This window comes from Pectinophora gossypiella, chromosome 2, assembly GCF_024362695.1.
Source record: "Pectinophora gossypiella chromosome 2, ilPecGoss1.1, whole genome shotgun sequence".
NCBI classification, from domain to species: Eukaryota; Metazoa; Arthropoda; class Insecta; order Lepidoptera; family Gelechiidae; genus Pectinophora; species Pectinophora gossypiella.
In genome coordinates, this window is record NC_065405.1 from 10,850,580 (window position 1) to 10,864,510 (window position 13,931).

A 13,931-nucleotide genomic window follows, 5' to 3' on the forward strand; every position below is an offset into this window, starting at 1 on the left:
CCTCCACCAACCCGCAGTGGAGCAGCGTGGTGGAGTATGCTCCATACCCCCTCCGGTTGATTGAGGGGAGGCCGCCCAGCAGTGGGACGTATATAGGCAGTTTATGATATGTTATATCTAAAAAAAGTATTTACAACTTGTTAAATATTTTACAATAGGTATTCTTTGATCGTCAATATAATTCATAATATTTTAACTATTTTTCTTTCTCGGAACTTTTCATTAGGGTTTACTTAACAAACCCAGAAAATGAAGTTTCAATTATAAACATCTATTTACATGCGCTGCGTGTGTTAGCCGTACGTAGCCCGCGACGCATTTCGCGCGCGAACGCTTTATCATACAGACCACTAGTTATCCAAATCAAAGTTTTTTTTAACGCAATTTACATTCTGATATTTATTAGCATATTTTAATGGGAAATTATACAATGGATGACTACGAACTAAATTGAGCAAAATCTAACTTAAAATTATTAGGTAAGTAGTGAAAAATATTTTATTTCACAATTGGTTCATATTCGATGAGTCGACTCAAAAAGAACTTGTTAAAAGATAAGTTCTGTTAAATCAGCTCATTATGATATTTCACATCTATACAGGGCAACAAAGATTTTTGATGAAGTATTTCAAAACTTACCTACAATCGTCGTTCCCCAGTAAAGAATGAGTCAGCGACATCAAATCGTGTAAAATCTAACTGCTATTTTGAAACACGTAGAAAGGTATTATATTACTAATTCGATCCATTTGCCTTGACATCGACAATGTTACCTACGTTATAAACACAATCTATCATTTTATCTAAAGACCCCTAAAATCCGTAACATGCATAAAGTTTGAGACGACAGTTTGTTCTTTTAATCTAGAAAACTGTATAAAACTTCAAACTCTATCCGCTACGTTTCTAACTTCAGGTCGCTAGAATATGTATTTTTATTTTATTCTCTTTTGAACTCTGTTCTATATGTACTCTAGTAGTTCTAGTGATTTAATCTCACAGAATAGGATTGGGAGTATAGCTTACATAATTATTACTATAGTAGTGTATGCTATAGGTAACGCTGTAAATTCCCATTGTATCATTTCAGTGCCCTCAAATACTCCAAAGGAGGTTTTTTTTTTTGACGTGACTTATTGTAGATTTGCCGTAGATGGCATTAACTACTTGGCCGGACAAATGGGGAGCGCTGAAGGCTCTCACCCGGGCCAAAGGAGGTAGCGCCATTAAATACGCACATTTGAAACGAAATGGAAATCGATTAAAACCCATCCCGGTTCCCATTACAATTACGTTCATTTTAAATTACATCGATTTGCTGCCGTTACTGGTTGTTTTTTTATTATCTATCCTATTCCTCTGCGTAATGTTGAGATATAGCGTCTAATATGAACTGGAATGTCTGCGGACTCATCCAGCTGATGCCTGAAGGGAGCTCGCTTTTATCCAAGCTTCTTGCGTTGCGTCCCACTGTGCGCTGCAGAAAGTAGTCGTCGTACTCCATGCTGTAGTCCGGGAGAATAGGGTTGAATTTCGCGTAGTAGATGGCTGAGAGACACGCGTAGAGGAGGAGTGCGGCCGTGAACAGCTGGAAAACAGAAAAGGAAATTTATTTTAATTCTAGTTTGACCCAATTTTTGTTAATTATCTTAAATGTGTCCTCAGATTAAACAAATTCTTATAGTTGTTATTCACTGGTGTTACGATCGTCATGTTTTATTATGTACTTAAAGGAGTTCTCATTTCAGAAGAAAGAAAATCAACGAGTCTTATTATCTAACCTACCCAGCAAAATTAAAATAAATACCTAAATAAATAATCAATTTAATAACGTCTCAAAATAAACATGCCTAATGATAGCTTTTATGTAATTCAGTTGGTTGTGTACTGTGTCAAGGGCGGCCTCAGGTTCGTTTCCGGCAGAATAACATTGCAAATATTTGTTTAAAACACGATTCTAAAGTATTTAGTTAGCTACAAAATTTTGGACAATACCTAGCCAAATGAAATACTTTTTTCGAAACGACAAAACGGTTCATTTATTTTAGCGCCGATTGAGGGCGGGGTCGGTCGGGGTACTGAAGTATTTTTTTGTCGTGAGCTAATTGGCCGCATCTATATGGCTAGAGTAGTCGGGTAGTCAGGATCGTCTATCTACCCTATTACTTATAAAAAAAAAAATATATAAATAAAAAAGTGAAAAAACATGTTCACGAAACGGTGCACTTTATTCAATTTAATAGACTGATTTTTCAAAGTTATTGTATGATGATACTGACGCCGGATGTTAAATAAAAAGCTAGAAACCCCTCTGATTGATGGGCTTCATGTAGCGTACATCCCTGTATGCGCACGCGCCCATCCTCGGCACATTACCTCACGCGAACTTCACCGCTCGCTTACACTTGACAGCTTTATTAATAAGTAAACATAAATTAAATACACGAAGGTCCTATTTATAAGTATATTAGATTTTTGTTGTGAATATTATCTAATGCTGCTTGTTACAATGAAGAAACAATACTATAGGATAAGTATAGACATATTATACGTATAATTCAAATCTTACAGTTAGGTAACCTACAACCTATAAATGTCGGTACGTACATCCATCACGCCCTTAACCCCTAATGAGGTAGGCAGAACCACATGTATTCAAAGACAACTTGCAGCTACTGTTGATGCGAAGTCCTATGTTGAATATGATGAACCTTAGTGCATTGATGTAGGTACGCAGTCTAAAGGCTACTACACACATGCCGGCGGCAATGCCGCCGGGTTCATGCCGAGCGGCTGTGCCGCCGGCAATACAAGTCGCCGACACAAGCCGCACAAAGCCGCCAAGCATCATTCCGGTTGTGACAGTCACATAGAACGCTAGTGAAGTGATTTTTTTTGGTAGGTTGGTTACAATGAATACGGAAATCATCAGTACTACCGCCGCAGTTGTCATTTATATTTTAATAAGAAAACAATACAAAAGAAAAAAGACGAGAAGGTTTTGGGTGCGCCCAAGTTTACAAAATAGAAAATGGCAGAACGGTACTGTAATGATGGAAGAGTATAAAAAAGATGATGTGGGATGTCAACGTTTGCGCAATAGTATGTTCTTTGGGTTTCTGAGAATGACATATGAAGATTTTGAATTTTTGTTAGCGAGTACTGAAGAGTACATTAGCAAAAAAAATACTGGCTGGAGAAAGCCTATACCCGCTAAAGAGAGGTTGGCAGTAACGTTGCGGTTTTTAGCTACAGGAGAAAGTTATTTCAGCCTTGGAGAACGGTTTAAAATTTCACCACAACTTCTTTCCTCACTGATTCCCGAAGTTTGTCAAGCAATAATATCAAAACTTCAAATTAAGGTAAGTAATTTTTTCATGACTCACTCTTGATAGTCACAGGGAAGCTCACTCACAGGGAATCCTAGAGGGGAAGCTAGAGAACACCATAACCTAAGTCGTACTTAATTAAGCGCAAATATTTTTAGCGATTTTGCTGGAATTAGATAATATTTCAGTATAGCTTTACATTTAGGCCTTCAAGCACATATGCTAAACGTTTAAGTATATATTTAGTTTTGAATGTTTATTTTAAATTATTTTTTATTTCCTTTTTTTTCTTCTAGATGCCAACCACAGAAGAAGAATGGCTTTCGGTGTCACGTTTGTTTTTCAAGAAATGGAATGTTCCCAATTGTTGTGGATCCATTGACGGGAAACACATACGTATACAGTGCCCCAATAATAGTGGCTCAGAGTTTTTCAATTATAAATCGTTTTTCAGTATTGTGTTGTTGGCATTAGTCGATGCTAATTATATTTTTTTATACGTCGATATTGGTTGTCAAGGAAGAGTTTCGGATGGGGGTGTTTTTAGAAATTCGCTTTACGAAGCATTGCGAAATGAATCTATAAATCTACCGACACCAAGACCTTTACCTGGACGGACTATGAATGTACCATTTTATTTCCTTGGTGATGATGCTTTTCCGATTTCTCCTAACTTTATGAAACCATTTCCTGGACAACATGAACGAGGATCTCCGAAAAGAATATGCAATTACAGATTTTGTAGGGGAAGGAGAGTCGTGGAAAATGCTTTTGGCATATTATCGGAAAAATTCAGAATATTTCATACAATAGCTAATTTACAGCCAGAGAAAATGACAATTGTAGTAATGGCTTGTGTATGCCTGCACAATTTTATCCGAAGAAATGACGTTGATGTTGAGGATAATATGATAACGATACCGGCACCAAATATTGAAATAAATCGAAATTTGGAACCTTCTATGGTCAGGAATGAGTTGATGAACTATTTTCTTTCAGAGCATGGACAACTTCCATGGCAACATTACATTTCATAAATCAAACACATTTTTATAGGGAACAACGTTTACTTAGCATATAAGTGTTTATATAATGATATTTTAAGTAAAATTTTAACCAGGTAACACTTTGTTAATCTGTGTTCGCCTCACTAATCTCACTATTAATCACAACGTACGAGTACAATCATAGTTTTAATTATTAAATCCTTAATGTAGCATCATAAAAGAGTTTTAATTATTTTCCAAATATGTAAATAGGCTGTCCTGAGTATCAGAATTGTCGGTGTCCTGAATAGAAGAATGGCTAGTGGAAGGACGTACACTTTCAGATGTCGAAGTGGTAAAATATCCTTGAGCTGCCGCCACCGTGGAAGGTCTTGAGTAAACGCCCATTTCAGCCTGATAAATTATATTATTAATATGATGTTGTACTGTAGAAATTGTTATGGGATCCATTTTTCGTATTTTATTTGCTATGTGTTCTCCGAATACCGAGGCATCGTCGCGAGCAAATGACGAAGCTGACATATTTTTTAAAACTTGTAGGGCTTCAGCAATATCACTGTCTCCATCAGAACCGCATCTCCTTTTCCGGGAACTAGTCGCTGTTGCATTATCTTGCTGACTGTCCTGCGAATGCGTCTGTAAATAGAAGGAAATAATATGTTTTTTTTTGAAGTGAAAACTTCTTTAGCGGCGCCTGGCACTTTTCTAGATGGGGAAAAAATCTTAAACTCGCGTCGTTTGAAGGGTGATCGAAAATCCATACAAAAAACGTAAGATATTTAAGCGTAAGATTTTTGTCATCGATCATAGAAATTTCGACCTTAACTTTATTGTTAAAAAGTTCACTAGTAGTGTAAATGTTATTTGGTCATGTTTTATAAGTTTATAATTTTTGTCATCAATCATAGAAATTTCGACCTTAACTTTATTGTTAAAAAATTCACTAGTAGTGCAAATGTAATTTGGTCATGTTTGATAGGTTTATAACTCTGAAAATTAAGAAGTTTGATAATTATATCAAAAACGTTACTTTCACTGACCTATTTGACATAGTCGGTTTGTAGTCGGTTATCTGTTGTATACGAGTGTCGGGACATAAAATAATAGGCAATAATCAAGTGGTATTAAAATATCCTATGATGAATAAAGAACTTTGACTTTGAATTATAATAGTTCTGTAGTGTAATTTTTCTATTGTAATAAAAATTGGCATGTTTGTCTATGATAGCGCAATAAATAAATATTGTATGTTACCACATAAATGATAATACTTTTATACTGATAATATTAAAGCATACACAACGTTGCTATTTGAGTTTTCACTTCTGCCGGCAGTCCCGGAGTGCAACCCGTTCTTTTTTTTTAATATGGTAGGTATTTAAGTAAGTAAGTAAAAACACTTTATTGCACACAATATAAACACTACAAGCAGGACATTAATACAATAAAATAATAATAGTAGGTACAATTATAGTGATAATAGTTAATAGTATAATAATAGTTTAATATTTAAACGTATATACTTACATAATTCTCACTATTTACTGTGGATAGTGGTTTATTTCTGTCTCGCAAAAAGTTCAATGCCTTGTAGGCAAACCACTTTGGTTCCTGTACCTCGTCTGTGCCTGCACCAGATTTGTTGAACTGTTCAAACTTCTTTTTTTCCCGAAAATAATGAGAGGTTAAATTTTTTAACTTTCTCTCTACTTCGCCTTTATCAATGTCAATTACACTTGCAATTATGTTCAATGCGTCCGTTCGTTTGTTCCTATTCTTATAGTCTGCGTTTCTAGGATTCCATAATATATCATTTTCGTGAAATTTTTCAATTAATAGCAACACGGTTTCCTCGTCTCAATGAAAGGACATTTTAATTTGTTGAATACACATAAACTGCACACCACTACCGCTCGAATGCCGGGCACGAACTGACGACAGGCCGCGTAACCCGCCGGCACACCCCGGCGGCCATGCCGGCGGCTTCTTTGTGCGGCAAAGCCGGCGGCTTTGTATGCCGCCGGGTGCACGGCGGCTTGGCCGGCGGCTTGCCCGGCGGCCCTGCCGCCGGCACTGTGTGTAGGAGCCTTTATGATTGACTTGAACATCATCTCCACGGACAAAAAGACCTTTCACTTCATTTTAATATGATGACCAGTAAAATCTAGTATCTAGTAACCAAATCCTGCAAATTGATTGCTGCACGATTGATGAATGTGGACGAACCAAGAAAAGTATGTCACGATCGAAGCAATTGAAATTCCGTAGTCTCTACTTACCCCGGTGGGAAATAGGCGTGAATTTATGTATGTATATCTGATTGCTGAACATGCAGTTCAGCCACTTTTCTATTTGCGACGACTTCAGAATTGAGATTCTAACATTGTGTTCAAGAAAATATTGTTTCTTAAAAGTACTTTTATTAGACATATTTTGAAGTCGCTTTAATTTTTTTAATTAGGTCTTTTATTTATTACTTTTTCTAGTGTTAACTCAGAATTATTGCAGTACTTACATACCTACTATTGTAGCTGGATACAATAAGATACAATAATTATTCTATAAAGTAATAATTGAAAAGTACCTACTTAATTAAAAAAAAATGGATTTATTAATTAGAAAAATTAGAGAGATTGTTGTTGTGTGTTGTTGTGTTGTTGTTGATATCAAATATATAAACAAGCGGCAAAGAAAGAGGGTAGACAGATATGTCTGCCCGTAGAAAATTATGGATCTACCTACTCCACTCCAATCTCATCAGTCATCCCACAGAGTACTTTTATATGCAGTCATCCCGTGATCATGACACTTGCAACAGTGTCGAAATATCGGGAGTCTCATATCTCTATTTCAAACGCGGTAAGAACCCGTTATTATGTGTTTTAATTATGAAAATTAGAGCAACTTCAAAATAATTACTTATAAGTTAGTATGTATTCTACAAATATCCTTGTTTTTGATGACTGAATCTTAATTGATTTAAATAGCAGCTTACATGTCTTGGAAGTCATTTAAAAGACTAATTAAGTAGTGTATGTATGAACATTACTGCAGCACGTACTGGTAATGTGTAATATGGTTTAAGACGAGGTTCAATACCATGACCCGCACGCGGCAACATGACTCATCAAGGCGATACAACTTAAATTAATTCACTAAAATATTTACTTCAGTACATTCACTAAACAACGAAAAAAGTAGGTCTTCTTATCGTGTGGATTGTGATTTTGAATACCGGCCTCATCAACCGTGGTGTCAAGATTACTATTAATATATAGAAATAGTTTGAAGTTTCACAAATGGACCCAGTAGCTGCGTTCGGGAACGGTATTGGATCCGTTAATAGATTAGAACATATCTGTCTGATAGACTTTCCCCATTCTCGTTTAACTTCTTCTTTTTACCGTATGGGTTGCGAGGTGGAATACCGACCTCATCAACCTTGGTGTCAGGATTATTATTGAGCCGCCAAAGGCCCCTGACATGATATGTAACGACTACATACTTACATCAGTGAGTAGTAACCGGGACCAATGGTTTAACGTGCCTTCTGAAGAACGGATCATCTTACTTTCGTCCCCCACTGGGATTCGAACCCGAGGTCTCCGGATCGTGAGCCCAACGCTCAACCACTGGACCACGGAAGCCGTTAAAAAAGTCGGTAAGAACATATTTTATATTATACGGATAAAAGTCTAAGCCAACATAAACAGCCTATATACGTCCCACTACTGGGCACAGGGGAGGCCTGTGCCTCAATCAATCGGAGGGAAAAAAAAGTAAGGAATAATATTTTGTAGAATACAATGTTAGAATCTAAATTAGAAACGGGATACCGCCAGGGAGATGGTGATAATCGCTTTTTTAATCGTAAACTCAGATTTATTGCAATAGGTACATACATAAACTGCCTATATACGTCCCACTGCTGGGCACAGGCCTCCCCTCAGTCAACCGGAGGGGGTAAGGAGCATACTCCACCACGCTGCTCCACTGCGGGTTGGTGGAGGTGTTTTTATGGCTAATAGCCGGGACCAACGGCTTAACGTGCCTTCCGAAGCACGGAATCATCTTACTTTTTCGGACAATCAGGTGATTCAAGCCTGAAAAGCCCTTACCAAACAAAGGACAGTCTCACAAAGTGATTTCGACAATGTTCCCATCGGGAATCGAACCCGGACCTCCAGATCTTGAGCCTAACGCTCTAACCACTAGACCACGGAGGCTGTTGTTGATCAATAGGTACATAGGTACTATTAAAATACCTCTAGATAACGGCTGCATGTTGCTACTGACACCAATAAGAACTTCCTTCATACAAAAGACATCAACGAGTTTATTGTAATTGTATCATGATAATGTTTTTTGGCCATAACTTTGGAATTACTCAACTGACTTTGATCTGCTCTCGTGTCGGTTGTGAGAAAAATGACCTATTCATAAACCCTGGTGTCAGGGTTCTATTGAACCGCCAAAGGACTTTTGACTCATGTAACGACTACATAGCCGGGACTGACTGTTAAACGTGCCCTCCGAAGCACGGATTATCTTACTTTCGGACAATTGAGTGATCAGCCTGCAAAGTGCTAACCAAAATAGGGATTACAAAGTGATTTTGTGATATGTCTCCACCGGGAATCGAACCCGGGACCTCCGGATCGTGAACCCCAGCACTCACCCACTGGGACCGCGGAGGCCGTTCAGACGATTTTTGATTTCATTATTCTCTAAGTTGAACGATACTTAATCCAATACAGAATGATTGCACGAGTTTGAGAAATGGCTGGTCAAACATACGTAAAGACTGCGAAATGCACATGTGTTTAGAAGCCCACATATACGAATATTGTGCATTTTCAACAATATTAACATGCATACGGGCAAATAGATAACATTATTAGATTAACAACTGTACATAAAATCAGGTCGGAGTATTACGCTCATAACAAAGAATAAATGTTCTCACGTCAAACTTATACTCGTAGGTAGGTACCGCCCTGTCAAAAAACTATTTCATTATACAGCGACGGAAGTACATGTCAGTTTGTTAACGGGATGACCACTTTATAAGCATAAACCCAAACATTGTAAAAAATATTTAATTAGTTCACTGTGCAACACACGAACAACAACCAGGAACTATTACGAAGAAGAATCATTTAGTAAATAGTAGAATTACTTATTCGGCCGTGAAAACAATATAAGTTCCGGTCGACCATTCAATTAAACTATTTTCAATAATTGAAGCTACCCAGTATTTTGTTTAAATTAGCGTGGGAACAGTCGTAACAATGTGCACTCGCAGGAGGTTATTATATAAACTAGAATATACAAACAATCTCGCGACGTGGTTTAATTGACCTCTATAAAGTACGTAGGTTAATATTAATCTAGGAAATAGATGACTTGAAACGACACATGCAAGGTTGCAGTAGGTCCTCGGGCCTCACCCATGCTTGACGCCATATTACCGCAGTTCATTAAAACTATGTCAATGTTATGAGCGGTCGTCACTGGCGACTTTTTGCCCGCATGCAGACGTAATGGCAGTTTTTCACGTGCAACTATTATATCAACGATATTTTCTCGCTACGATGCGCTACGCTGCTCCGGAGGTCACAACTATTTGTCCGCATTTAATTTTCAATGTTAGTGCTCTATCAAAAACAAAAGAATACGCCCAATTAGTCGAACGCTACGTTTATTATTATATTTTACTAAAGTCAGCAACCATAAAGCTAAAGTTGAAAACTATTATTTCGATGATGAAAATAATAGCGTTATTAAAACATTTAAACAAACTTCAACCACACTTTAGTAAACCATTTTGTATAGCGTTTTCTCTTTTTCAGCTAAAAATAATATGCTATAGTATAATACTACGTACACGTAACGACTACTCTCCGCTCCCTACTTCACGCTTCACCCCCCCTGGAACATAGTTTAGACTTGAATCGTATCGTGTCAGACGTCACACACACAGAAGCGCGTGTACGATAATGGCCCCGATTCCTGCAGACACCGCCTAATTTTATTTTAGGTTATATCCGTCATTTTCGTATCCGTCGAAAAGGAAAGGGACGGATGATTCACAGCTCTTAATTTTAGGAAGAATGAGTAAATTAATGTGTCGGGTTATTGACTGACGTAAAATTTTTAGACGGTTGGTTTAGATTTGTGCTTAAAATTGACGTGTGTTCCATAAATTTTATGCTTGTCGATTACCCGTCCCTTTCCTTTTCGGCGGATAAGAAAAGGACAGATATAACTTAAAATAAAATTAGATAGTATTTACAGGAATTAGCACCAATGTCAATGTGTGGTGTCTGTGTAAAACGAGGTTGTTTGTATGAAGTGTGTGATGTGTGACTATAGGTAGCTAATATAGATAAATAATATTTTATTCCATAAGTACCTGGAATACGCTCCAGAACTTGAAAGAGCCTTCGTTGATGATCCAGTCGTAGTAGCCGGCCCAGGGGTCGGTGTAGCGGCCCTGCTTCATGGGCTTGGCCGTGGTGGTCGTCTCGTGGTGGTCGTGGTGCTCGTCGTAGTAGTCTTCGAACCCTCGCCCGGTGCCCGCCGTGCCGTTCCTCGGTCTGGTACGCCGTACCTGACAATCATATTATGTAAGTATGTAGAGACGCCATTTCATAGACAAATTTACCTTCGGGTAAAGAAAAGCAAACAGACTTTCGGTTAGTCGCAGTCAAAAATATCCATCGGCTATATTTGACTCGATACCTAAAGGTACGTTACCAAAAAACGAATTTATCTTTTTTCACAATTACTATGAATTCCATATACGTATTTCATCGTTTATAACGCAATGTATCTAAATTAAATTAATGCGTTTAGCGCGGTCCTCATTACGGGATAATTCGTATTGGTTGATTCACACGCGCATGTCAACCGTCCAGATGGGTTGTCCAAACTAGGGTGGTGGGCAGTTAGCGCCCAGGTCAGTACCGTTGCGACCTCGTTTACTTCGCCCAATCCGGTCAAGTTTCACTGAGTGACACAACTGTGTAAAGGCAGGATCGTACTTTTTACAGCCTAATTTACATAGTGACGTACGACATCCTATTACCTATGTCCTTGTAATGTAGCGTTTACTTTCATGAAAATTTATACACCTTTTTGAGAAACCGCGACCAAATTATAACCAGACGTTCTCCTTAACTTACATCACTGTCTTGATTCTTGCATGCACTTAGTTTCTAGATGTCTATTAGTGGACTTTCATTAAGTATATGTCAAGTACGTTATCGTATAACGTAAAATAACTCTTTTAAATCTAAAGAATTTGTACGATGCTCTCTGGTCGGACCACTAATTAGGTATATCAATAATCTCTACTTTCACGTGTACTGACCATGAAAAAAAATAGTACCTGCATCAAATCAGTAAAAGAAAATGAATGTTATCTGTGGTCCGACCAGGGAGCATCACACAAAGAACTTCTCTCGATTAATCCCCTATTCTTTACAGAGTTCCTATTCTTCGTGTCCAGCTTAAAAGTAGGAAATCTAAAAATTATCTTACCGCTAAAGCAGTGGTGTTAGTTCTGGTGGTCAATGCGTGTTTCTGAGCGCGTTGTCGGTTGACGTTGCGCACAACGTCGAGGATAGTCCTTAGGCCTGTGAGGATCAGCTCGGAAGGCGCCATGCCTGTGTAGGAAGACTCTTGTTCTGCTGGCGGCAAAGGAGGCGACGGGTCGTCAGGGTCGTATCGCTCAGAACTGGAAGGAATGCACCACATTCGAAGCAGTTGATTATGCTATTCTATAAAACGATAATTACTTACTAGTTATCTGTACATTGCGCATTGTGAACGGATGTTGAAGAAGTTTGGCTTTTAATTCATACCTAGACGTACGAGCTAGATGTAACATAATGAATATGTATCCGAAGAAGAATTTATGTGGCATTTACCTACTACTTACGTGGTTAGGTCATATTCGAATTAGTACCTTACTATCGCTAGAGACGTGAAGACCTTATCGAACAAGAGAAAATAAACTCATTCCATTTTCCTACTACAAGAATGATCCATATTAATCCACATAAGCGGATCTCAAGACTAGAGATTAATCCCGTTGTTCGGTTGTCTGCATCCGACCACTGGCCGGCACTTTACGTAGCATGTCGCTGTAACGGGTGGCGACCATACTGTTTGTGGTTGCACATGAGAACAGTTTCAATCAATTAGTTACTGTTCTGACACAGATGTGATCACCCGCAGTTACTACAATTACTGCAGTCCAGTCCCATAGAATAGTTTCTTTACGAGATGGTAAAACCACAATATCCTTCCAAGATATAGTTCCTTCTAATACCGCTAATTATGATAGATTTATATTTTATAACCGTGAGAATCAATCGGCTCATTCTTATTTTTATATATCTACCTAGGTACTTATATAACAATATAAATTCAATTTTATTGGTCCTCTTAACCTAGCCTATAAACGACACGACAAATTAATACCGTATTCTATTAGCTCGATACTAGGCATTAATACATTTAACCAGACATATTTATTTGTTAAAACGGTATTTAGCTAGCACAGATTAATAATTAAAATTCGATTAGTATATACTGGTGGTTTAGGTTGAGGCGCCTATTGTCTGGCTTAATAGCCGTAAAGCTATTATGTAAAGTACCTAGATATCTATGATAACCAAATAATCGGTATGGGAGGTGACCTGTACGATTATATCGATTATAAATTAACTTTATTTAAGTATGTTATTTATACTGTCATCCAAAACTCATAATTTTTACAAACAGTTATACAATTATTTAATTCATACACATCTGAACTGTCAGATTTTAGTTTGTTGATTCATTCATATACTCTAAAGAATTCCTACCTACTTCGTGGTCGATCACTCCTGAGGAGTACTAAGAGTTATCACTTGGTTATGCTTATGACTCAATATATTCTTTTAACAAGCATTGACTTATTATACCTCTATCTTCAATGTAAATCAAAGACAAGAAATAAATAAAATAATAGGTCAGTACTCACTGTAAAGGTATGTATTTATACTTGTTGTAAACCGGCGCGTACGGCGTGGCGGTGTCGTACCGCGCAGCCGCGCCGGCCGCGCCGCCCGCCCACAGCGCCAGCGCAGCCGCCGCTAATACCAGACCGTGGCACATAACCATCAACTTTCCAACCGATACCATTGCACCTTCAAGTCTTCTTTGGTTATTTCTAATGAGAGTGGGTAGTTTTATAATATGGTAATGAGAAGTTCTCTGATTTCTTCACATTTATAAATAAATGAAGTATTAGTATAACTCTCACTACAACCTCACTTTCGTTTTTTTTTTCCGAAAATGTAACTATTTCCTAGTAGTGCTCGGTGGGAAGCTGTAAAACCGACTGACTGTGTCGAGTGTCGCGCCCCCGTTACCTACGAAAAGGGAGCGCCTGAAATATGAATTCTACAAACAGATGTGTTGCTCTCAAGTGGCCGAGTGACAATTTAATTTACATGTCCGACGCTGTCTAGACGACCTATTGAGCTATATTTCCTCAATTAATGCAGATTTTACATGATTTTAAAATCGCTAATTATAATTA

At 37.9% G+C, this 13,931-nt stretch overlaps 2 protein-coding genes across 2 annotated transcripts; one reads left to right on the forward strand and one right to left on the reverse strand.

The window, feature by feature from the left end:
* Positions 1-1,351: 1,351 nt before the first annotated feature.
* On the reverse strand, positions 1,352-13,531 carry LOC126375524 (uncharacterized). The gene is made up of 4 exons (XM_050022502.1): positions 13,371-13,531; positions 11,882-12,077; positions 10,752-10,949; positions 1,352-1,588 (listed from the first exon to the last, which is right to left on the reverse strand). Exons 1-4 carry the CDS (start codon positions 13,529-13,531, stop codon positions 1,352-1,354), a joined length of 792 nt encoding a protein of 263 aa, XP_049878459.1.
* On the forward strand, positions 2,749-5,802 carry LOC126375934 (uncharacterized). The gene is made up of 2 exons (XM_050023036.1): positions 2,749-3,362; positions 3,626-5,802. The coding sequence occupies exons 1-2, from the start codon at positions 2,913-2,915 to the stop codon at positions 4,364-4,366; spliced, it is 1,191 nt and encodes a 396-aa protein (XP_049878993.1). The 5' UTR covers positions 2,749-2,912; the 3' UTR covers positions 4,367-5,802.
* Positions 13,532-13,931: the final 400 nt, after the last annotated feature.

What these genes read in the sequence shown, in the direction of transcription:
- LOC126375934 (XM_050023036.1), top strand. Translation starts at nt 2,913, where the DNA reads ATGAATACGGAAATCATCAGTACTACCGCCGCAGTTGTCATTTATATT. An exon ending in TATCAAAACTTCAAATTAAG is followed by an intron (nt 3,363 to 3,625) that starts GTAAGTAATTTT and finishes TTTTTCTTCTAG; the next exon opens with ATGCCAACCACAGAAGAAGA.
- LOC126375524 (XM_050022502.1), bottom strand. Translation starts at nt 13,531, where the DNA reads ATGGTATCGGTTGGAAAGTTGATGGTTATGTGCCACGGTCTGGTATTA. An exon ending in CTAACACCACTGCTTTAGCG is followed by an intron (nt 10,950 to 11,881) that starts GTAAGATAATTT and finishes TATGATTGTCAG; the next exon opens with GTACGGCGTACCAGACCGAG. An exon ending in AGTTCTGGAGCGTATTCCAG is followed by an intron (nt 1,589 to 10,751) that starts GTACTTATGGAA and finishes TCTGTTTTCCAG; the next exon opens with CTGTTCACGGCCGCACTCCT.